At 44.5% G+C, this 26,588-nt stretch overlaps 1 protein-coding gene across 4 annotated transcripts in view; it reads left to right on the top strand.

Moving 5' to 3' along the window:
• LCTL (lactase like) overlaps positions 1-26,588 on the top strand; it is a 160,214-nt gene that overhangs the window by 125,938 nt on the left and 7,688 nt on the right. For 2 of the 4 annotated variants that reach the window (XM_086958003.1, XM_086958002.1), the window contains exon 15: positions 21,376-21,437. The exons of the other annotated variants lie outside the window; for them this stretch is intronic. In XM_086958003.1, the coding sequence (XP_086814129.1) occupies positions 21,376-21,434 (59 nt within the window). In that variant the 3' untranslated portion in view covers positions 21,435-21,437. The remainder of the gene's footprint in view (positions 1-21,375; positions 21,438-26,588) is intronic. 4 annotated transcript variants of the gene reach the window in all.

Raw genomic sequence — 26,588 nt, 5'->3', positions numbered from 1 at the left:
TATACCACTTAATGTGGGTGCTTTGCACACAATTTGGTAAACTAAAGCAGCAGAAATTAGAAGGATGGTCTCATTGTCCCGTAGGCGACAACTAAATGGTCCACGTGCCTGCCCATTGTTTAACGAAGAACTGGGCTATAGAGGAGGTGCAAAGGACTCTTCAAATGGGCAGTGCTGGTCATTCTGCAGAAACCAAATATTTCCCAATTCCTTTCCTATTTTGTAAATTACCCACAAAATTTCGATATCTACCTTTAGACCGAAATTATAAATAAGGAAAGCATCTCAAAAAATGGAAGTGGGTAGGGCCAAAGAGATGGGTTCTACAGTATCATCAATCAGCATAGGTTAACAGGACTGAGGGCACTGTTCCAATGGATATTTCATTGTAAAGGGTGCTCAGTTGATTTGCAGATGGGGCTGAGCAGCAGGCACGTGTGCGGTCAGTCTTCAGGGAAGTACCTCATAACCCCTAGGACTGAATATGGCAGGTTACTACTAGTGTTTTCTGTTGTGCACCAATGGGTGTTTAGTGGAAATATTCACCTAATGGTAGATATGGTGGAGCCTCTGCCAGCCTTTTCTTGCTTATGGTACAGGGGAAGGTTCCTTATTTTATTTGAAGTTATTTTATCCTTCACCTGTTACCTCACTAACCATGAACCATAGGCACCTCCCATTTCCCAAGGCAGTAGTCCTTCTTCCATGCACGCTTCCCTCTTCTCTGCACCCGCCTTTTAGTTTAAATTTCACATGCATGCCTCTACTCCTTCACTCTCATGATCATACACCTCTTCTCTCTTTTCTTCTCTGCACTTTGCATTACCACCTTTACCTCTTATCTGTATTGCACTGTCTCCCTGCTGTCTCTTCACTTCCCATGCAGATATCCTCTCATACACCCAAATGACTCTGCCCTCTGCAGGCTGGTAAATGACAGTGGTACTAGTCACCAAAAGGAGGAGCTACCTCCCCTCCAGCTCGGTTTTAAGGATTTTCAGAGCCACTAGAAAAATTCAATTTTGCCTTTCAGGCACTCCTATTCCATTACGGACAAGGCAATTTGTTTCAGGCTGGCGTCCTCTTAGGATTGTTGTCGGTGGCTTTGCAGGGCAGAGCTGCCCAAATGAGCACTAAAGCAGTATCCGTTTTGGAACCTCTATCGCAGTACCGGAGAGCTGCCAGCTGGGCCCACCTAGTCAATTTTCCATGTTACAAATGTATTACACCCGTTTCGGACACTGGCCAAGGGTACAGACAGGTTAACAAATATTAGCAGCTGCATAAACACATTAGTACTAAAGCATCAGTTTAAATAGTGCATCAGTGAGGCTGATGCGAAATAAACAGGTATAATTAATATAATAATGAATGCAGCAATAAAGCATAACTTCGGGGAAGAAGTTGGGAAAAAGTGATACATTGGTGGTGGATTGATATTTCTGTATTACTTTATTGATTTATTGCAGAAGCATTTTGAGAAGAAAAGCCGAGCTTAGTTAAACAGTACATAAGTAAGTGTGTATCAGTTGGGATAGGAGCATATAGAAGTTATATACTTGATAGGTGGTGGATATTTAGACAACATGCCAGTATGGACAAATCTCATGCATACATATTTACAGCTGTGTCCAACTTAATGCTTAGACGAGGTTGGTGTTTGGCTAATACTTCGGATTCTCTTGGCTGGAGGAGGTCCTTGAAAGAGATGCTTTCAGCTGGGAGAGATTTCCAATGTGTGGTCCCAATAAACAGATGGATCAAGCCGCAGATGGTGGCTTGGGAGTGACCAGGAGAATAAGGTTGGCTGATCCTAGGCTACGATTTGATATACTCAATGATGAGGAGAGGTAATTGGGGGAGGAGACATTTATGGCTTTGAAGACCAGAGCCAATAAATGGTAGCGACAGCTCAGCTCTTACAGCCACCTGGCAATGGTGACAGTAGTCGGAGGTAGGAATGGGTCCTTAAGGCACAACTGAGTACTTAGGGGCAGATTTACAAGCACCTTGCGCCTCGTTTACGCCGCCGTTGCGTCACTTTTGTGACGCAGCAGTGGCACAAAGCTAGCGCCATGCTGCGGGGTATTTACAATGTGACGCATCTGGGAGATGCGTCACGTTGTAAAGCCCTGCGCCACATGTAGGTGTTCCGGCGCAAAGGGTGGGGGGGCGTTCCGGTGCAGGAACACCTCCTAAAAGTGGCTGAGTGGAATCTACAAGATTTCACTCAGTCACTTTTAAGTCCATGCAGCGTCAAAACCCCGCGCCTGCTTGAAGCAGACGTAAGGATTGACGCACCATTTTAAGGATAGGGCACCCTCGAGCCTTGCTCGAGCTGCGTTGCGCTTGCGACGCAACTCCAGCAATGCGCAGCCTTTACGGCAGCAGATGTGTCACACATCTGTCCATTTTTGCCCCATGGTGGCATCCATGGTGGCGTAGCCATGACGCACAATAACTGGCGCATCCCTGCTAATATACAGGGATGCTCCAGTTATTGTAAATCTGCCCATTAGTACCTTGTGTAATGTTTCAGTGAGTACAGGGTGAGACTCAATCTTCTAGAAGACTGGTATAGTAGTCAGATATACGAAGGACAGGTGAGGATATCCGTCTTCAGGCCTGGGGAAAGGCACAGGAAGGATTACCTTAAATATGGCTGCTGAAGTTGTAATGGTTTCCATGTTCTTAAGCGTGTTGAAGAGTACTCCAAGGTTTCTGGTTATAGGATACCTCTGGTAAGTGAACAAGGTAGGAGCAGGAAAATATATTATTTTCATTTTGGATGAGATTAGCATATGTAATCCGATAGCCATCCAATGACAGAGTTGGGAGGTAATTAGAGGTCCGTTTTTGCAGATGGGAAGTAATCTGTGGGAAAAACAGAAGGTCTCGAGCGTCATCAATAAAGGAATAAGTAAGACCAAAGGATTTGACGAGTCTGCCATGGAAAAGCAGAGAAGGCACAGGATCAAGGCTTGTGAATCCACTCCCTGTTACCTATAGGAGATGTGGAGAAGAGAGCAAGGAGCACCAAGAAAGGATAAATACTGGACAAAAGCCAATTTAGTGTCAAATTTGTTGACCCAAAACAAGATGGTGTTAACAGTAGGGTGAGGCGACCAACAGCATCGAAAGGTACAGAGATTAACATGCATTAAAATGGAGTCGAGATGATTGTTTTGCACAAATCATATGACACTGGGCACATGGGAGAGAGCTGTTTATATTGAGTGCTGAGCATGAAAACTACAGTGAAGGAAACTGAGCAGGTGATGAAAGTAGCAAGGCAGTAATGCAGAAATAATTCAACAATTCTGAGGAGATACGATGTAGGGAGATGGGATAATAGTAAGCAAGGGCAGAAGGGATGCGTTTTTTTTCTTTTCTTAATAGCGTTATGACTACCGAATTTAAAGCACAATGGATGGGGGCATGTATTAGGCCAGTGATTATAGAGAGAGAGGTTAGGCAGGATAACGCAGGAGACGAGACAGCCAGGGGTTTAGGGAATGTCTGAACTGACGGAGTTAGATAGTGAGCAGGATAGGGTGGTAGCTTTGAGTGTGGATATGTGTTCGGATGGAGATGTGGGTGAGAAGGCTTGACCCTCGAGGGAGGGATTAGGACTCCTAGCAGACACGTAAGATGAAAGAGGTGGGCTGAAGAGAAAGGCTGCCGGTTAGTTCCAATGGCCGAGACTTTGGTAGAGAAGTAAAATGCAAAGTTTTTAGCTGAGAGAATGGGATGAGTAAAACAAATGAGAAAGAAGATGAAGAGAATAGAAGGAGTGGACAAGAGGTGGAGGGTGGAAGCATAGTGAGGAGTTTGAACCTTGAAAATAAAAGGAGTTGATGGTAGGGTAAATGTGAAATGGTTTGGTGCTTGTCCATAGGATTCAAGGCACTCAGTGGTTAATGTTTCCTCTACTTACAAAGACGTGCACATTTTATTTTTGCTTGGATGGATGAGTGAACAAAGGCTGCAGATGCAATGCTGTAGGGGTGCAACTCAAGTCTCCGTGACAACAGCTGAGTGGAGATCGTAGAACTGGAGTCGCAGATCAAGTTGGTCGGTATAGTAGGTTTTTTGTTGCATGATTAGATATTATGAATGACATAGAAAAGGAATGATAGCTGTGTGTTAGTACTACTTTGTGTTTTAATGAGGGGGAGAGATGAAGTAGGCAGTGAATGGCTTTTTGGGTCTTGCCCAGGCAGCGCTTGCACTGTCTCTTAGAGACATGCTGTATTCAGGATATGTGCACAAAGCTCCACCCACTTTTCGCCGATCTTTTTAATTGGCTCCTGTCCCTGTCCTTTGTAAATGGTGGCTTTTCATTGGTCAATAGGCTTAGTAGTTCCTCCTTAGTACCGCCTTGTCTCTTCTTGAAACCTCCCATGAGGATACCCCCTGTTACATGTGTTGCTACTCCCTAGGTTTTAATTACAGCCTCAAGGCACTATTTTTTGAAAAGTCTTCAGGCAAGACACACACTTGGTCCTAAGCTATGCTGGCAGTGGTTACTTCGCTCACTAGAACATCTCACAGCTATATGAGACAGTCGATACATTTTCCTTCATCTGCTCCACACAGAGTACAATCTAACCCGAAATAATGTAATAATTCATTTGTCAAATTTCAAAGCTACTTATTGTATATATGGACTTAGCTATTTGAATGTACTCGTAGTATTGTCTTGCATGCAATGAATTATGGGTAGGGTGGATTTACCATAGCTTCTGTAGGGTGCAGTTCCATATGTGACAAAAGAGGTCTGCAGTTCTGTTGCCTTGCTCACTAGGGATCTAGGAGCAGCTTGCGGTACTGCACCAAGATATACAGTGATGGGTCCTTGCTCACTTGGGACCTTTATGTGTGGATTTGGGGGGGCTTGTCAGAAGACCACCCAAAGGTGCAGGGTCACCCTTCGTCCACGGGTTCTGAATACAAACAGAAACCAACACTGGAGCACGGAGAGAAAAGATATTTATTGCAGTCTCATGAGAGAGAGAGCATCAGCAACAGACACCCATAGTTGTCTGAGGAGGCAATCTGCCGAGTACTTTGGCTCCGCATCTTATATACCCTTCATCCCCACCCTGTGCGTGTAACAATAACAAACAAAAACCCATAATTACACAACAAGCAGTGGTCAATCTGATAAATCAGCATATGGTAGCTGTTGGGCTCCCGCAGGGCATAGCGCGAAAACCATAATTACACAACAAGCCGAGGTCAATCTGATAAGTCAGCAGGTGGTAGCTGTTGGACGCCCGCAGGGCGTAGTGCGCAGGGTGAAGACAATAAGCCTCTGGAAAACTCCCTCTCCGACTGGTTGAGCATGGGTTGGTCAGTTTGTGGCTAGTCGAGGCACGAACATGGCGTGGGCCTCCGTGCAGGAATGAGGCAAATCAAGAGTGAAGCACTAGAGCGTTTGTGATACAGAGAAGGAGTCAGTAAAGGGTGAAGCGCAAAATGGTGGAGCGAATGGCAAGATAACAGACATACTTTTCCACAGTCCCGCCTTTTGCTAGAAGTGAAACCATTTTTAGTCAATTACAATGTTCAGCAATAGCTGTGTCTCGCTTTCAGTCATTATTTGATCATTCTCGACATGTGCATTTACGGGGAATGGCTTGATAGCCTTTGGGCATAGGCTGCAGAGTGGGGGACCACATTGAAGGCAAAGACAGCAAAAGAAAATCAATGCAAGAGGTATTAGGATAATCATTAGGACCTTCCATCTCCATGTCAGTAGAAGTTGCCATATGCAGGAACCAAGGGACCATGGGCCGGTGTCTTCATGGAGATCAGAAGTGATTTGATGAAGCGTGGAAATAGCCTCGTAGACAGAAGAGGAATGATCTGGGACGTACAGCAACAGCTGGTACTGATGATGCGGCATGCTCCTCCGCGGTCAGCTAGGATGACATCAAGGACCATGCGGTTTTGTAGAGTGACGAGACGTACCGCTTGGAGCTCCGCAGTGTTGTTGGCCAAAATACCAGCTGTGATGTTGATGGTGGCTTCCATGAATCTGGTGAGGTGGCAAATGGCTCCGCTGTTTGCCATCTGTCCCCAGAAGGGACGAATGCTCTTGATGGCATCCAGAAATTGTTGAGAGGTAGTGTCTGTTTGGTCGGCCTCATCGTTGCTGCGGCGGGCGCGATGATGAAGAGGAGAAGCAATATAGACAGGGGGAAGGAGGAAAGCTATATAACATGTGCCTCCCCAGTTTATGTGAAGCCAGGTGTATGCCTTTATCCCACACACGAAATAGGTGCTTGGGGAGGCAACAAGGGGTGGTAGAGATGTCGTGTTTAGAGTTGCCGTTATGGCACAAGAGCTGTCCCCAATGTACCTAAGCCTCTGACACACACAAGTCCAGGAATGCAAACAACAGCTAGCGGTGGCGTCCGCTTGGCGGGTGTCCTTGCTTTGAAGCTGGAGAAGTGAGGTCTTTTGGTAGAGTTGGATACCAGCATTTCCTCCTTCTCATCCTCAGATGTGCATGTAGAATTGTTAGTTGGATAAACAGCGTTGCCTGTTTTGTTCTGCCAGAACTTATCTTGCAATTGTTGGAGAACGATATCAGCAAGGCCGTTGGACCGATGGGCGCCCACGATGAGCGACATCCAGGCAGCGCAAGAGGAGTGTATAGAGTAAGAGTAAGGGAGGAAGGGTATGTTATTTTCCATGGAGTGAGGCAGGAGACCCAACAGTTTGTTTTATTCAGTACCGCATTATGTTGATTCAACATTTGGATGAAGGTGTTGTTCCAAAACTTGTGTCGCATATTTTGGAGATAAGGGGATAAGGAGAAATGGGAGTGTTCAGGAGGCGTGGCATCAGTTGGCAATATGGTATCCTTGGCTGGTGCTCCTTCTGCTATGATCTAGAAGAGGATGGCGAAGATAATAGTAAGGAAGAGAACTGTCGTCAAAGCTATTGACCTGTTATTATTCAGTTAGTTTCATAATGCCATCTTCTTGTTGGAAAGTTCCATTGTTTCATCATAATCAGTCTTCTTTTGGGCTCTACAGCTGTTGGAGAGGAAAGTTGAGCCCTACACATTGCCGGTAGCTGGTGGTTGCTTCAGTGGCTAGGCTTCTCCGTACCCCGCTACAAGGAGTACCAATCCATCCTTCCACCCTATACTACCGCCCTGCAACTTTTGGCTCACCTAACCTGTCTGGTTGCTGGAGTTTCAGAGGCCGTGCATGGACGGAGGTTGTATCCTTCTTTGGTTGGCCCGGTGTTATCTTTCGAATAATTCAAGTTCTTGGAGGCCATACACAGGGGGGTTGTACGTTAATACTTCCTTGTAGGTGGACAAGGTGGGATCCACCCACAATTGCCCATCTTGTTCCGTGAGAGGTTATGTTATGTTATTCGAAATTTCTTAAGCGCACGGGCACCCAAGGGTTTCATGGCAGGTACGTCAAATCCACCCACCCCTTAGTCTGTTCTTCTGTTTGAAAGAGGCAGTCATGTGGAATGTTTGTGGCATCTGAATCTGGTGTGGGCAAAAGTGTGGCGGGGTTTAAGGTCGTACATCACTTTTGTGTGACATGGGGTGGTAACAACGTAAGTTTGTATCCTGTCAGTCGTGCGCTAGTGAGGTGTTGTGTCTTGGTCTGGTTCAGTAACATGTCGACTGCGGGGGGAACTAATACCGTCAATTTAGATCCCAAAACAATTTCCTCACTTTTTCGTATGGAGACGGCCGCAACCGCTCTAAGACAAGGTGGCAGACCTCAGGCCACCGGGTCTAGAGTGGCAGAAAAGTAGGCGCATGGGCATTGTTTGGTGCCATAAATTTGGGTTAAGACCGAGAGAGCGCACCCTGAGCGTTCATGAGTGTAAAGGCAGAAAGATTTAGTGTAATCAGGTGTGCCCAGTACTGGCGCAGAGCAAAGAGCGTGGCGTAAGTCTTGGAAGGCTTGATCACGCTCATGTGTCCAAGGGAGAGGTGTGGGTGTGTCTTTTGTAAGTAAAGCAAGGAGTGGCTTAACTATGAAGGAAACATTTGGAATCCATTAACGACAAAAGGAAGTGAGACCAATTAGTGTGCAGACATCTCTTTGGGTAGTAGGAGAGGAAAGGCGTAGTATTGTTTGGATGCGGTTAGGTGTAAGGGTACGTCCCTCCTTAGACAGCAGATGTCCTAGGTAGGTCACCTGCGGTCTACAATGCTGTAGCTTATTCTTAGACACCTTTTGGCCCTGTCATCGCCAAAAAGTGTAAAGTAGTAGGAGAGGCAGTGTCCACAGCCAAAAGAATGTCATCGACATACTAGATGAGGACAGCGCCTGATAGTAACTGTATCTGGTCGAGCTGTTGTTTAAGGGCTTGGCTGTAGATGCTAGGACTCTCGATTTACCCTTGAGGAGCACGGCAGAATCTGTAGGATCTGTTCTTTATGGTGAAACCAAAAAGGTAGCGTGAATCAGGATGTAAGGGTATAGAGAAAAATGCATTTTTGAGGTCTGTGACTGTGAAGCTGGTAGCAGTTGAGGGGATCATTGTTAAGAGGTTGTTATGACAGAGACCACAGGATATTGTGGGACCACTATTTTGTTAACTGCGCGGAGGTCAATGACAAAACGGTATATTTTCTCAGAGGTGGATATACGTTTTAAAACTGGAAGGATAGGACTATTGTTAAACTGAACTTCCTCAACTACCCCAGCTGTAATCATATTCTGCACTATAGTAATGAGGGCCTTTTCGCCCATCTGCAGATATTTTATACTGGGGGAGGCGAGGGAGAGGTACATTCTGTTTTACTGTTATCTGAACAGGATCTATAACAATCTCCCCCACTTCGGTGTCAGGTAACTGGGACAAATCCTGCTGTTTGGAATCAGAGATACAATAAAAGCGTGATTAATAACCAAGGGGGCAATAATTGTCAAACAATATGACTCAGACAATTTGGGGAGAACAGCTCTGGTGGCTCTGTAATGTTTTAAGAAATCACTGTCCATTAGATTATCTGGGAAGTTTGGGGAGAGCAGGAAAGAGGCCATCACTGTGTTTCCTTGTATGTCCAGGGGCACCTCAGTTGAAAGGGGGTTGGTGGAGGGCGTGCCGTCAAATCCTACGGATGTGACCGATAAGCCAGACAGGAAGCCCCAGGAATCAGTTTATGTGAGAGGGCACTTCTAGAGGCCCCTGTGTCGACCAAGAACTTGTTCTGAGTTCCAACCACTGAAGCTGTGACATAGGGGCCTGATTGATCGACTGGAAATTCCACTTGTTCCTTTCACTGTCCTTGGCTGTCTTATGCAAATTCATTGTCGGGGAAGTGGTCAATCGTAAAATCGCGTGCAAAAGCCTGTCTATTGTTTTCTAAGACATTGGGGCATTGTTCATTGGAGGGTGGGACTCTTCCCCTTCCCTTACCCTGTCCCCGACACATTGTATTTTGCTGTAAAAGAGAACAATCTGCACGCTAGTGGCCCATCTCTTTACAGTAAGCGCATTGAACCTGGGACAGTTGCCGTGGGGGTTGGTGTATTATAGCAGCTGCAGGTTGGTACAAAGGCTGTTGTGCTCCATTTATACACCCTCCTCTAGTACTTATCTGGGACAGCATTACTCTCTCTTTTAAATCTCTTCTCTTTTTATCCTTTTCTACTTCAATTTTATTATGCAATTGTTCATAATATTGGGCCATTGTCAATATTTGGGCTGGTGTGGATGCTGGCCATGTGCTCTTACTACTCTGTAGCTTGGTGGAAATGGGTGGCAACAATCCCTTTACAAAAGTCTGGACTAGTAAGTGTCGGCCTGTCTCAGTCGTCGAGTCCTGTCTGCTATAGTCAATGAACACCTGGCTGAGGCGGGAGAAGTAGTCAGATGTAGATTCCTCAGATTTTTGTTTACAAGCAGTGATGGCTGCCAATCTACTTTCCTAGCTGGAATTGTGGCCTTCAATTTGTTTACTATGTAACCTGGCATCTCTAAAATAGCATCTGCTGGCTTTTCACCTGGTTTTCTGTACCTATCCATTGTTGCTAAATCCTCCCACTTATGTTTGAACAAGGCCTCTTCGTCAACTTTCCTTATGGGTGTCAAAATATCTGGGGGCAGAATGAACCCAAAGAACTGATCTATATCAGCCAGTGTCATTGTATATGTGGTAATAACTGTGTCCAACCCTTCGTAGAATCGCGTAGGATTCTTCCGGGGGTCAGGCAGGTCCTTTTTAAAAGCCAGTACATCAGCTCGAAGCCATGGAGTATACACCCAATTATATAGTGTCCTGATTTTTTGCATCCGGACTATTACTCCCTCAGCAGTACCCTGTCCTCGAGCAGGGACAAAAACTGGGGCAGCCTCCCTTATTGGTGCCATGCGGCCTCATACTGCGCCTTCTACTACGGGTAACTTTTCCTCCCCGTCCTCGCTCCTTCTTAAACCTTCCATCATTTGTAGCATTAATGCTAACAAATTGTGGCTTTCTTTGACACTTTCTTGCCCCTCTACCAATTTACGGTACAACCCTCTAACATGCTCTCTGGTGTTACCCTGTGGTTTTTCTCATACAGGGAGAACACTTCATAAACAAATCGTAGCAGGAAATAACCCTTCTGGGGTGGTGTATATGGTTCGAAAATGGCCCTAATCAGATTAGGGGTGGAACGATCCTCTAAGCAGTTGCGAGCTAGGCTTTCAAGGGCAAGTTTTTCCGCTTGGGTGATAAAGGGTATTCCGATCAAGCAGAGGGCATTGGCTCGATGTTAATTTGGACAACAGGAACAGTGGGATCGGGAGGTGGGGGCTGAACATTCTCGGTGTGTCTATATTCATACATCGGTGGGGGGGGCATGAGGAACGTGAGGAACATGGTATGGAGGTGGCAACGGGAGGAGGAGGAGTTCTTCTTCATTGGGGTCTGTACACGCTAGTGGTGCATGCCGCACAGGATACTGACCAGACGCATTCAACCTGTGTCCGCACATGCGATGTTGGACACAACTTTTTCTTGTTGTAATTCTATTGACGTCTGTTTATCGCTTTTTCGTGTCTTTTTCTGTAGCCTCGCTTGAGCCCTTCTTTCTCTCTCAGCTCCCTCCTTTTTCCACTGACCTAAGGCGTCAAACATAGCTTGTCGTGACCTTTTCCTATGGAGTTGTACTTCTACAGCCTCAATTTTCTGGAGTGCAAAAGAGGCGTACATGGGCCACTGAGTCTCCATATCTTCAGACGTGTATTTATGCCATAATGAGTTAAACATTATGGGAGGAATACTGTATTTTATGTACATATCCATACTTGGGGTACCTTCCGGAGGAGCTGGCTGACTATCCTCCAGTACCCTCGATCAAGATGTGCAACAACAGCACCATCGTGCAAATTTACTAAATGCGGGCATGTTTTTCTATAGTATTTTACAAAAAACGTCTACAAGTTTTCTAGGCCAGACAAAAAGTCCACATTACCCGCTTAATTTCAATCTTTGCAAAGAGTGAACAATAACAACAACAAAAAACAAGACAATCAAACAAACAACAAAAAGGTGTCGCAAACCAGTGTCCCTACCAGAATCCTTTGTCTCGTTCTCCAGGCGATCTCTTTACTGCAAGGATCTGCCAAGTCGATCGGGGGCCCGAGTCAGGACCGGCGCCACTTGCGGGGGTCTTTTCAGATGTAGTGAAGGTCAGGTGGTGGCTACGAGGACGAGGGTCTTTTTTGCATAGGTATACCCCACCACCGTCCGTTCAACTTCCTCGTCGGGACCCCTCGACCGGGCAGCCGTGTCACCGATGGGGTACCACGGGGGCACCAATTGTGGATTTGGGGGGCTTGTCAGAAGACCACCCAAAGGTGCAGGGTCACCCTTCGTCCACGGGTTCTGAATACAAATGGAGAATAACAGTGGAGCACAGAGAGAAAAGATATTTATTGCAGTCTCATGAGAGAGAGAGCATTAGCAACAGACAATCATAGTTGTCTGAGGAGGCAATCTGCCGAGTACTTTGGCTCCGTATCTTATATACCCTTCATCCCCACCCTGTGCGTGTAAAAATAACAAACAAAAACCCACAATTACACAACAAGCAGTGGTCAATCTGATAAATCAGCAGATGGTAGTTGTTAGGCCTCCCAGGGTGTAGCTCGAAAACCATAATTATACAAGCAGAGGTCAATCTGATATGTCAGAAGATGGTAGATGTTGGATGCCCCGCAGGGCGTAGTGCGCAGGGTAAAGACGATAAGCATCTGGAAAACTCCCTGTCCGACTGGTTGAGCATGGGTTGGTCAGTTTGTGGCTGGTCGAGGCACGAACGGGGGGGGGGCGTTCATGCAGGAATGAGGCTAATCAAGAGAGAAGCCCCAGAGAGTCAGTAATGAAGGGTGAAGCGCAAAATGGTGGAGCAAATGGCAAGATAACAGACATACTTTTCCACAGAGGAGCAGCTTGTGGTACTGCACCGAGATATGTAGTGCTGGTGCCTTGCTCACTAGGAACCTCTAGGAGCAGCTTGTGGTACTGCACTGAGACATGCAGTGCTGGTGCCTTGCTCACTAGGGACCTCTAGGAGCAGCTTCCGGTACTGCACCGAGACATGCAGTGTTGGTGCCTTGCTCACTAGGGACCTCTAGAAGCAGCTTGTAGTACTTCACCAAGACATAAAATGATTGTACCTTGCTCACTAGGGACCTCTAGGAGCAGCTTGTGGTACGGCACAGACATACAATGCTGGTTCCTTGCTCACTACGCAAGCATTTGCAATGAACTAGGTCTCGCATTACTGAAAGTATGAGCTATTGGCGTTGCATTATTATTTGCAACGCCAATACCTCAACTATCAGTAATGCAAGACCTATTGCATTGCAAATGCTTGTTGGGTTTGCGGAGAGTACAGTAGAGGTGTGCAGAAAGGAAAGATTGGGGAGTTGAAGAGCCTTGTAGTGTGTTTTGTGAGTTCTCATGGAAGCCATTGACTCTGTGGAGTGCAAAGCATAAAAGGCCGAAAGAACTAGTAGTGAAATAAAAAAAAAGTGTGAGGTAGTGTGATTGACCATCCATTAAGCGTAGCAGAACTACATTGTACTGGACTGCAAGGGCAAACCATTTATTTGGTTAGTATTTTGGCTGAAGATGCAAGGTCTCGGTAAACAAAAAGGCTGGTTCTGGAAAATGTGCACAACACAGACAACAGCTGGAAGTCTAAGAACGTTTTTAACAACCATGTTTACAAAATATTTTAAATTGAACAGAATCAGCATGAAAACACGAGGCAATCAGCAGAGTTAAGTTAATTTAAGGCTACAGTCCGCAGAATTTTTGTATTGACAAATGGGCACCCACTAGAATAGGCAAAGTCTAACATGGCGCATACAACTAAGTGCGTAGAACATAATTGGCTTCGTTTTGGCAGCAAACTGAAAGGTGATGTACATTGTAGAGGTGTAGGTTAGCAAAAGGCCCAAATATCATTGTGGGCAGTGCCTGGATCAGACACAGGACACCGTGTATATGTAGCAAACGCAGAAGGGGCAGATGAAATAAGATTAATATCAATGAGTAACGCACAGCACCATCCACACTTCAAATCACTTTATGCCTTACCAAAAATGTATGAATTTGGTAGACGATCCACTCTTTTCCTTGGTAGTATCTCCCTGTTTGCTAGCTTCATTGATTGAGATGATCCAACTAACCTCTGTTTAAGACTACAATTGATCATTCTAATTGTACATCAATTATCACTAGCTTCTTTTTTTATTTACGGAACATAACCATGTTCTACTGGGGTTACTTAGGGTTGGTCTTTTATTTGTGATGATGCACAGTGTTTAGGTGGAGATAACAGATTGCATAACGACTTCAGAGGTGAGAATACAGTAAGAAGCTGCCATGGATCAGTGGAGGACTAGGGTATAGGTGGGAGGGCACACTAAGGGGAATCGTTCGGAATACTGAGGACACCTTTTTGAGTCTTGCAAACTTTCAAAGAATTGTGAGGGCAGAAAAGCAGGCATGCGATTAGAAACGGCCCCTCGCGGCGGGATGCCTGGCTTTCACCTTGTGGATACCCTGCCGGGGTTATCTCACAGGGGAATACCAGGACGGGTTCCCTAAGCAAGCGCCGGGAAACCCACTGCGGGTAGCTGTGCGCTATATAAGCTCAAATACATTTACATTTACAAAAAACTCAGGACACGTCTTGGACGTGGGCACTTAAAATATTTCCTAGTTTAGAAAGAAATGTGTTAAAAAGGAATGCTGTACCCGTTTTAATTATTCGTGGGGCAAAGTGCATTTGCTGTGGTTTTTGGGTGGAATGAGTTGGTTCAGTCAGTTAAGAGTGACTCACTAAGAGGTAACTGGATAAAAGAGTTGGTGGAGCAAAGTCGTGCACCCTATTATAACCGTTTGCATGAGATCACTAAAGTTTTGTTCCTGCTACCTGTGAGATGTGTTGTCTTCATCCCCAATCCTTCTGCTCCTAGAATCTGCTTGGCTAGTACCACAGTGGTGACTGGGCAGCTGTACAACGGAGCACAGCTCTGGCATTTAATTTGGTTTTCTGGGAGAGGGAGTGCCATGAAGTCAGAACTAAACCGAATATGTAGTTTCAGCGTAAAGAAGAAAACCCCAGACTGAGGCATGCCGCACCAACATTAAATTATAGGCAACCTGTGTGCTTCTGTTGACTGGCACCTTACTGACGCTGCATCAGAGTAGTTTGACAGCTACAGATAGGGCAGAATAACCACATGGAATGGTTATATATACATTGATGTGATCAAGGCCGCGTCCAGACGTCTGAAATGTGTCATGGCAGGCACTAGCCTGATACAGATGGTGTAATATTGGCACGAATAAAGCACTTTATTGAAAAATCAATTTTGTCTCTGCGAGTGGTGGTCCCTACCTGGCTGAACTCATCGGCAACAAGGTGAGCCAGGATTGCAAGTTTCATATATTTGTATATACATATATATATATACAAATATATGTCGCCAGTAGGTATATATAGTTAGGAACTAGTAACCATAGAAAATCTGCAACATTCTATTGGGAATAACTTTAGCGTCGATTGAGGAAATTGCGTGCAATTTTCCGAAATTTTGGCCAGCTCAGTTCTGCTCCTTCCCTGAAAGTTTTGGGGGGATTCGTCAAGCGGGGGCCGAGAAAAAAGGGGGGTCCCAAAACATGTTTTCCTCATGTTAATTTCCATTGGACGATTAGACACGGCTACAGCCCGAACGGCTGAACCGAATTACACCAAACTTGGCAAAATGGTAGGGACTGATATGCAGAAGTGCCTTTTCTATATTTGGTGAAAATCCCTCCAGTAGTTCCTAAGAAAATCAAAAGAGAAAAAATGTATATATCTATAGCAGCTTACTGTAAGCTTACTCTAAGCTTACCGTTCCGAACACGAGCTGAATGCAAATTGGCTGTCAACTGTCTGTCAACACTCCAAACCAGAAAGTGTTGGCAGCCATCTTGTGCCTCGGTAGACTGAGGCACAGGAAAGCAGAAAAACAAATGTGTAGAACTCCAAAAGGGGGCAGGGTAGAAGCACCCTGACCCCTAGGCCTGCTCAGGGGGTCCTACAAGGACCCCCCAGGCCCAAAAAAAAATGTATTTAAAAAAAAAAAATCGCGGGGTACGCATATCGTACAGAGTACAGTAAGCTTACTGTACAGAGTACAGTAAGCTTACTGTAAGCTTACTGTACTCTGTACGGTACGCGTACAGTGCGCGTATTTCTTGTGGGACCCCCTAAGCAGGCCTAGGGGGGTCAGGGTGCTTCCCTTTGCGTGGTGTGCACCTTGGTTTCACTGCTTTCTTGTGCCTTGGTTCTACCAAGGCACAAGATGGCTGCCAAGACTTTCTGGTTTGGAGTGTTGACAGACAGTGGCAGCCAATCAGCATGCCTTCCCGAGAAAGCTGCATGCTCATTGGCTGTCAACACTTCTAACCTGGAAGTGTTGGCATCCATCTTGTGCTAGTGTTGACAGACAGTGGCAGCCAATCAGCATGCCTTCCCGAGAAAGCTGCATGCTCATTGGCTGTCAACACTTCTAACCAAGAAGTGTTGACATCCATCTTGTGCTCGATAGACAAAGGCAAAAGAAAACAAAAAAACAAACGTAAAGAACACAAAAAGGGGGCAGTGTAGATACACCCTGACACCCTAGGCCTGCCCAGGTGGTCCCACAAGGACAAAAAAGGACAATTTTTTTTTTAAACCTGGTCTGTTTTTTAAACAATTATCCCCCGGGGGGACCAAATCGCGGGGGCATAGGTTGATGAATTCGATAATTTCTTATACATGTTTCGTGAAAATAGAAACTGTATTTTGAAGGGAATTTTATTGTATTTATACAAATTGCTTCTTTCAATAATCATAGCATTTTAAACGCATTCATGCGGATAGTATAACTTCTATGTCTATGACAACATGTGGCGCACTTCCACTTTAAATATGAGCTGAGCACAATGCATTATCATGTGATCAAGGCCGCAGGGACGGCCGAAACGCGTCGCGGCAAAGCTGTTTGGGAACAATAAATAATTGAATGCTGCAACAAGTTGGTCCATGCCTCGTATTTCCACTTGATGGGTGGAGTGCTGCTGCTGCGAGGTATTGCAGATATTATACCGGCATTGGACTGTTGCCGGTGATGGACACCCTCCTCTACAAGTAGGCTCCACAGCAAGCGGTCTACTGTGTCCCCTACAATCTCCGTTATTCTTCGCAGCGAGGTGCAGTTTTGGCGGAGACCCCGGGGGCACCTTTCAAGTTCCATTCAAGGGAAGGAGTGAAGCCATCCAGAACAGCCAATAGCAGGCAAGGAAAGAAACCTGTGGAAAGTATGCGACCTGCAGTAACCGGGGACCGAGACATGGATTGAGGATCCGATGCGCCGTTCGGCTGAACAGGCAAGGATCCGACACCGTGCCGAGAGGGATCCGTGACTGCGGTAAGGTCGCTGACTATATTCGCAAAAAGATTGGCGTACTGGAGAGGGGAGGTAAGCGCGCTGATCTGATTAAGGCTTGGTGAACGCCAGCGCCAGCAAGGAGAAAGTCTATTTTCCGTGTGCAAAAAGAATCAGCATCAGCGTGTTTGACAGCACAGAAAGAGTAATCCCATTAAAAATACAGCAACGTCAGGCGATGCACGCAGAGCTCGGGAGATCGCCGCGCAAGAAATGTTTTCGGACGAGTTGGAAACCGAAACGAACAACAGAGAAACCAATGGGGAACCAGGTGAGGCCGAATCTAGCAACATACGGACAGTCTTCAAAGAGTTAGAGAAATTAAAACGTCATGAACAGTCAAAGTGGTGTGAGGCGAGTTCGCTCAAGAGGTACCTCGATGTTGGGAGAGTACCAAGGGGGCTGCGCATTAAAAGCAAAAAAGCAAGGACAAAAAACCCATAAGGACAAAAACCCACAAGGACAAAAAAGGACCACATTTTTTTTTTTTAAACCTGGTCTGTTTTATAAACAATTACCCCCCGGGGGGACCAAATCGCGGGGGCATAGTGATAAAGAAGTGTGGGGGGACCACAATCCCCCCCACACTTCCCCGGGGACCGCCACCCCCGGGGCAAAGCAATGCAGCCCCTTGGCGCATACTGGAGGCTCCTGATGGGCTAGTTGGCCCCCAGGGACCCCCAGTATGCAAGGGGAATTAGTTCCTACTCTGCAAACACGCCAGGGGTTGCGCTGCAGAGAGGTGTAAAAAAGGGTGTGGCCTCATTACACCTCTCTGCAATGCAGCCCCCTGGCTTATACTGGAGGCTCCGGGTGGCCTAGTTGCTCCCCAGGGACCCCCAGTATGCAAGGGGAATTAGTTCCTCATCTGCAAACGCGCCAGGGGTTGCGCTGCAGAGTGTTGTAAAAAGGGGGCGTGCCCTCTGAACACCTGCCTACAAAACTGTAGTAAATCAGTATAACAAAAAACTAATTAATACATTTAAAAATTGTCATTTAAAAAACCTTGCAAATTCAATTAAAAAACCATAGGTTTCAGGCCTTATATAGTTAGGAATTAGCATTTAAAAAACCTTGCAAATTTACTGAAAAAAACATAGGTTTCAGGCCTTATATAGTTAGGAATTAGCATTTAAAAAACCTTGCAAATTCACTGAAAAAAACATAGGCTTCAGGCATTATATAGTTAGGAATTAGCATTTAAAAAAACCTTGCAAATTCACTGAAAAAAACATAGGTTTCAGGCCTTATATAGTTAGGAATTAGCTTTTAAAAAACCTTTGAAATTCACTCAAAAAACACAACAAAACCATTGAAATTGCTCCTATATAGTTAGTTGTACTAACTATATTTCGCGCACCCGCAGTCCACTGCTGATGATGTCACATATTACATCATTCATGACATGGTCAGTGACATCACTTATGACATCTCAAATGACATCAATGATGACATCACTGATGAGATCATCCACGTGACAATCACATACACCTTTTCATACACTAGTAAAATCTTTCATCACTCTTTGTAAAATACAGAGTATCATATTTGAATCCATTGACACAGCAATACAAGTATCTAAAAACCCACTCATTGATTCCTAGAGGTATACACACATCTAATCACTTACCTGTAGATTCACTCATACATGCTGTCAATGAACAATAGAACACTATCCAAAATACTTATACACCTATATCGACATTACACACCAGCACACAACCTATTCACATATGAAGTTATCCTACTCACTTATGCAAACAATGGATCATACTTACTTAGCTACACACTTATACAAACACCACTTCATCTATTCATTTAGATAGTAAGTCATATTTAGTATATTATAAAATCATTATTGCAAGTATACAGTTATCCATACAGTCACTCACACAATCATTGAGTCTTATGTATACTTATTTATATAAAACAACTGACACATACACTGCCTTTTATTTTTCTAGTTTGTTGGACATGTACCATTAAGAAATATATTTGCTCATCAACACACCCATAAAGATATTCACTCACCCAAACAACTATTAGAACATGTAGTTTTAACTTCATATATCTACTGAATCAACTATTCACACATCTTTGGGCAGTCACACACCCTCCACCGAACCACACACACATTCACTCTCCCATACAAATACTCAATAAACTAATCAATCACTAATATAGACTTTCACCTAGCTAGTAACCAACTGGAGAACCAGTTTACACAACTGACAAAGTGATACAGATATTCACACAGTTTAGTCACTATCCACTATATTTAGTGAGACACTATACATTGTTAACCCGTTAACGGCGGCGGTAATTCCGCCGCGGTGCGGGTGTTTCCGTGCGCGGGTGGGGCGCCGTCGGCCAATGGCCGACAGCAGCACTGGGCAGGTAGTGCTGCCGTCGGCCATTGGCCGACGGCAGCAATTAAGGGGTTAAAGTCCTCCATCCAAATATTTATTTTTATATATCTACTCATACTTCAATGCAAATTGCTATATATATAATGCATATTTAAATAACGAAGCAATCCACATTCACTGGATGATGTCATCAGTGATGTCATCATTGATTTCATTTGAGATGTCATCAGTGACGTCACTGACCATGTCATGAATGATGTAATATGTGACATCATCAGCAGTGGATTGCGCGTGCGCGAAATATAGTTAGTACAACTAACTATATAGGAGCAATATCAATGGTTTTGTATAAGTGAAATGTCCAGCTAACTATAACACCCCTAAAACTTATAATTTTTTTAAAAGCTAATTCCTAACTATATAAGGCCTGAAACATATGGTTTTTTCAGTGAATATATATATGATTCACCAAACTGCCACGGACTGCTGTCGAACTCTTCGTGAATGGGTGCCCCCGTAGTGCGTGTGGCAACGCGTATTCAAATTATTCACCAAAGGCGGAGCACTCAGCGGGTTCCAAGTATAGATGTACTAGCCTAAACAGAAGCGTTTCGGCATACTCGCCTTTATCAATGTTTGTATGGGTTGCTAATGTCACATTTCGATTTAAAAGCAGCTTGCCTCTCTCCTATTGGGTGAAATCATAGAAGGACTATTAGTTCACAAAGAATATTCTACATTAGTCTTTGCCATCTTTGCATGTAGTTGAAAACAATGCGTTGTGTTGCTTCCAATATTCTATTGCCTTTGGTAGATGTTTCTGCACAATGGTTTTGGGCAAAGACTAAAAATCTGAGTGCTCCTGCTTTGGTGAATAGTGATATATATATATATATATATATATATATATATATATATATATATATATATATATATATATATAGAGAGAGAGAACAGTTTATCTGGGACATGGCTAGAGAGTATGTGCTTGTGAGGTCTTGCAGAATTTGCTAATGTGCAACCAATCGTGGAACCCTGATAGTCAGGTTTCGAAGTCAGGTTGTAATTACTATTGAAAGCTTATGTGAAAGAATCTTCAAAGTAATTTTGACAGCTAACACGGGTCCAAATACGTTTTTCAAAAGAGGGCCTAATTTGACTTTTCACCTTGTTAGGTAAGATGGGTAACCACGACCACCTTATTCAGGCTTGGACATTTTACAATATCGTCCAAGCTTAGAGCTTCTCCTTCAAATTCTGAAGCCCCTCAGTGCTTCAAATCCACAAATACATTTTTATTTGTCACCTACTCTTTTAAACAATGATGTGATGAAATATACAAGCTTCTCAGTGACTATGTATTGACATTAAGGTAGGAACATGCTTCTACAATGGCTTATTTTGGATGGGATAAGACTCCACTTAAAATTCTGGTGGCAGGGACCGTGGTATAAATTCAGTTGGGTTGTGGTCAGAGTCGGAGTGTGGTTCAAAAGTAGTAGAATAAATGGTGCTTGCTTGATCTAGGAGAACATGATCTAACAGGGTTTAGGCCGGAAGGGGAAGGAATACAGTTACTTGAAGAAAGATGCAGAGTTAAACCACAGATATCTAGCAAAGAAGAATGTACCAGTCATCAAGCTCTATGAACAAATGGACTCTAAAAGTGCATTTTTAAAGGGGTCAAGACATATCTTAATTGAAAATTGTAAAAACAGTTATAATGTTTCAATGCATACTATTGGCACATAGAAATGCAAGTAAAGAAAAATATTTGACATTGGGCCAGACTGTGGATCAGGCTAGAGAGACAGAAGTTAAATGCAATAAAGGGGGAGAGCCTTGAAAAACAATTAGCTGTATGACTCTGCAAATATGCACATTTTGATCCATCCTTTATACTTCAAAAGGTACAATTGGCATTCACAGCATCTTGATAGCATTACAGGCTTACTAAGATGGGTGTCAGATATCCTTCTGAGGCAACTAATTAGCCCTTTATGTTTTCTTTGTTTGCCCTTTTCAGCTAGAAGAGCAGCTCAAGCAGACGTTGCCAAGGTTTGGCCGCTGCATGATGAAGTTTAAGGGGTAGGGACCTACCATAGACGTGCTGTCCAGTCTGTGTGCATTTGTGTGCGTGTTTGCACTGTCTAGCCAGCGTAACACACCAGAGCGAAGAGCACAGGCATCCATCAGTAGCACTCAAAAAACAGAAGTATGTGTGCATGTTTAGAATTTTCCAGGGGCTTTGGCATACTTAAAATGAATAGGAATGGAAAGACCAAATTAAACGATGGGGTTGACTAAACTTTGCAACAAGAAAATTTAAATTATGTAGCATACTGCTGCACACACTACAGAAGTATTATTTCACTATTGCAACATTTTAATACACATTAATACTGAATGGCCAAACATTTCAACTCATTAGTACCGGCTTAACGTGAATACAGCAATCAGCAAATTCAAGGTGACCACTTCACCCCACCACCTGTGCGGTCTTTTTACTAACTTCAGTCGTTTGAGCTTCAAGCAATGATTTTTTTGAAATCCTCAAATTATGCAAACAAATGGTAGATAATATCCATAATTATGTGGAATCCGGATCTGGCACGAAATTGATTGTCACCAGTGACTCTCCCTATAGGGAAATCCGGATATGTGCTAATAGACTGGCGAAAGGCCAGGTGTCCAGTAGAGTGAGTGCCAGATTCGGACTTAGGCGGAATTACACTTAAGCAGTAAAAAAAAGTGGATAGATGGCAGATGTTTGTAAGGCATCGCAATTTACAACAGATACATATGCCGCAGACACTTGGAGCAAGAAGCGCCTGACCTACCATTGAGACCCAACCTTTGTTGCAGTGGATCTGGGAAATAGCTGATTCTCTTACAAGTCAAAGACTACCTCACATAAGTCAAGCCTGCGGGCTGATGTTTGAGAGTGAAGACATACTGAAGCTTTTTAGGCACACAAGGATACATAGACTTAAAAGCAACAACAATGCACAAAATGTCAGCAAACTACAAAAAACGTGAGGGGATTGCGGGAATGAAATAGGCAGGAAATCTGCTGCATCAAATGAAACAGTGTGTTCCTGTCACACAAACAGTACCAAACAACATTATGGTTTCACAAGTGCAGAATGGTTAAAGATAAGTCAAACTAACGGGGGCCAGATTATGGGCGCATGCGCAACAAACACAAAATGTAGAATTGTAGATGGATTGGTATGTACAATGAGGAGGCTTTATACCCAGGGTTTCAAGGAACATTGTAGCCAGTAAGCCATGCGTTTGAGTTGTCCATAATATCAGTGGGTGGTAAGATGTGGATACAATCTAGGTCATTCATACCTACTCCTCAGGTCGAGTTTGTCGACTCTTATTCTCATGGGTAAACTGTTCAAAGGAGAAAAGTTGCATGAGACCAATGCATGGTGTCCTCCTGCCAAAAAATGTCTTGTTGATGGATTTGATCCCCTTCTCCCAAAACTAAATACACAAAAATGTAACAGGCAGCCTTTCACCCAGCTTCCTCAGACAGTACCTCTGCTTCTTTTCACATATATTTAAGAAAATGATTGATGTCTTGCTGTAAACCCTCACTCAACGTCATCCCACCTCCTCCACTGTTAAAGAAAGTTAATAAAGTTTGGTATGAGGCATACATTGAGTGTGGGTTTTGCAGCATGGTCAAACACCATGTTTTCTCATGAACTGAGCTACAAAACTCTGAATTGGTTCCCCTTTGCCTCAAAGAAAATTACTCCAATTAGAAATTGTAGGAATTTGTACTGGGGAAAAAGTGGAAATGCACACAATCCTCGTCAGATTGCAAGTAAACACCTATTTGTGCCTGATTTTACAATTTTGTCTGCAAACAGGATGAGGGCATTAGTATTATTTTACTGGGAATACAATTGTGTATATAAAAAAGCTAATCAAAGGTAGACTGTGTTAAAAAGAAAAAGTCTAAACACTCACCTTTGTGCGTTGTAAAAGGTAAACTTGCAGAGAAATATTCTTTATACATTTTCCAGCTTCAATGTGTTGAAATAGAGGGACAATTATCTTGCAAATCTGGATAAAACTGTGCTCAAGTGAAAGTAAACCAGGAAATCTCCCAACCTTCCCAAAGGATCAAAATGGACAGGTTTCTTACCTTCGCTACCGATCTTTCTGGTGGATACTTTGACTGCAGTTTCCTTACCTTAAGAATTTCTCCTGGGTGCCAGAATAAATTCGGAATTTTCCCAGCTGTGTTCCAGCACAGTGCTAGGTAGCCCTGTGCAGGTCTGAGTTGGCTTTGTTTTTGGAATTAACCGAGCAGAGCTGGATATCTCTAATTTGGGAAGATTCAGTTGGTAAAAAAAATGACAAGCCACAGAATGGAGAAGTGGGAGGGTGGCAAGGAATCTGCCATTACATAGGGTATTCACCAGAAAGGGCATTACCAAAGGTAGGTAACTTGTTCTTTTGATGAATACTACTAACCGCAGATTCCTCACCACAGATTATAAGGCAGTACCTCCCCAAGGTGAAGGGTCTATGGAGTGGGCACAGCAAAACATCCTGCATGATTGATCGGCAAAATGACTTTCCTGTTGGACCTCACTGTGAAGTCAGTAGTGCTTTGTGAACGTGTGCATGGACACCCAAGTTGCCACCTAAGAGATGCCTGGAGCTCATTCACACGACAAGCTGAAGTCATTACAATAAGAAAGACAGTTTTGAGAGCCCAGACAGCAAGAAGCTGTATATTGGCTTGAAGGGTCCAGAAAACACAATAAGGCAGAAAGGGCAGATAATGAACCTTTAATAGTGTCCACTGCAAGGCCTCGCTGTGCCAAACACAAACCAAATAAAACATCCAACAGCGTGGCTTGCAAAGGGTCTCTTCTGTGGATACTACACCAGGCCAAAAAGTTCTCCTGGCGTTGTCATAAATAGACCTCACAGTAAGAGTGCCCGGCAGCTAGAATAACAGCCACAACTTTGGTTGGCAAATCAAATGCAGTCAACTGATGATGCTCAATCTCCACATGTGGAGGTGTAGATTGCATGGATTCAAGTGCAGAATCCTGCCCTGCTGCTGTCAGAAGATCTTCTTGATTAGAGGCTAGATGCTAAACCCCAGAAGTTCCAGGTACCACACCCTCCTGGCCAAATCCGAATCCACCAGCATGACTTGGGCAGAGTCATTCCTAAACTTCTTCAGAACTTGGGGGAGTCCCATTCTCCACTGTATTCTGAATGCATATCCTTTAGTGTCCTTTGGTATTCCAGTGCACAGAAGTTTTGACACTGCGTTCTAGTGGCACAAAGATCCAGCCAGATTCACCCTACTATAGGAAGATGTCCTACGCCACCTCAGAGTTCAACAGCCATTCGTGATCTACCAGGCATCGCTGTCTGAGCTTGTTTGCTCTAGTGTTTAAAGATACAGCAAGGTGGTTCCAGCCAGGGAAATACCCTGACAATCCTGTGAATTCCAGAGGTTCAGCATCTTTTTACAGGACCCTACTCCGCCCTACTTGCTGCAGTACCACCTGGCAGTGGTGGTGTCAGTGTGAACCTGTGCCAGCCTTCCTTTGATGGGCAACAGGAAGGCCTTAAGCACCAGGTGGATGGCCCACCACTCCAGGTGATTTATGTTGAGACAGATTTCTGCCAGAGACCAGAGCTCTCCGATTACCACCTCTACCAGATGGCCTTCCCAGCCTAGAAGCAATGCATCAGTCACTACCACCAACCTTGGGTGGGGAAGGGAGAGGGGCTAACACTGGTTAGATTGCATTCGAGCAGCCACAACTGCAGATCTTGTGGAGACTTCTCCGAAATCTGAACGACGTCTGCAAAGTTCCCTTAGTGCAGTTCCTACTGAGACTTTAGATCCCACTGAAGTGCATGCACATGGCACGTGGCAAAGAGGACAAGCAGGATAAATGAGGCCAACAGACCAAGAAGTCTCAGAGCCACTTTCACTGAACCCTGGACCAATGCTGAACATCAGGACCATAGAACAAATGCCTGGATCGTTGTGGCTGAGAAAAGGCCCTGAATGGCACCCCGTCCAAGACAACTCTTATATAAGGAAGTATTTGTGAAGAAGTCGGGTGTAACTTTGGCTCTTTGAATAACCCCCAACAATATCGGTAGGGTCTCCACCTTCTGGAGATGGTCAACAAATAACTGCAATGAGCCCGCCTTCAACAGCCAGCCAGCCGTCGAGGTAGGGCAAAATTATTTTCCCCGATCTCCATAGATAAGCAGGAACTATCACTATCCTTTTCGAGAACACCCGAGGTGTGATGATAAGGCTGAAGGGAAGCATGGCAAACTGAAAATACTCTTGGTCGACCTTAGACTGCAGGTAATGTTTGTGGGCCTGAAGTATAGGTATATGACAATACGACGAACATAAGGCGAATTCCTCCATCGTTCTTCAGCATGAGAAAATAGTAGTAACAACCTGCTCTTATTTTCGAGGCCTGCACCATCTTGTTGGCCCTTTGGACAGTAGAGTTCGTACCTTTTGTAGTAAGATGGATAAATAATCCTTTGACAACTGTTCTGATGTGGGCGGAAGCTGTTGTGGGTCAGAAAAAAAGAGTTTCTTGCTGGACAATCTGGAGGACTTATCTGTCATGTGATGAACAGCCACCCAGAGAGATGCCAGACCGTGCCCCTCCCTGTAGTGGTTGTTTAACTGATGCTATGAGCAAGCTAAAGCAGCTTGGAGGTGGATGCCACGGGGAAGAGGGATGGAAAATATTAGGTTCAGAGAGTGTACTGTGGTCCTGCTTTTCTTAAACGGCTCAAAGTTGCAATCAGCTTTGTCACTAAGAATGGCAGGATCCATCAAAAGGCATATATCTAGAAAGCTTGTGGATATCATTCATGCATGGTGACAAAGCACCACATTAGTGCCCATTGCTTGCGCCAAATAATCGGTCGTATCAATAACAGCCCAAATTATGTTTTCGGCGGCATCCTGACCAGTCTGAATGGTTTGACCCAAGGAGGCCCTGAACTGTGGGACCACAGGAAAGATATTGCAGTCCGTATCCCACTGGGCATGTGTACAACAGCCTAGTAGACAACTGGCATTGACCGACCTCAACTCTGGGCAGGCTGAAGAGAACATCTGTTGCTCATATGCCGCATTCATTTTCTACTCCCTTTCGGGTGGAATCGTGGGGAATGAATCCGGATTCACATTGCTGAAGGAATTTT

The sequence above is a fragment of the Lissotriton vulgaris genome, chromosome 2_1, assembly GCF_964263255.1.
Source record: "Lissotriton vulgaris chromosome 2_1, aLisVul1.2, whole genome shotgun sequence".
In the NCBI taxonomy this organism is placed as follows: Eukaryota; Metazoa; Chordata; class Amphibia; order Caudata; family Salamandridae; genus Lissotriton; species Lissotriton vulgaris.
The sequence above is the reverse complement of the archived record's forward strand: the minus strand, read 5'-3'. Positions and strand labels throughout refer to the sequence as shown.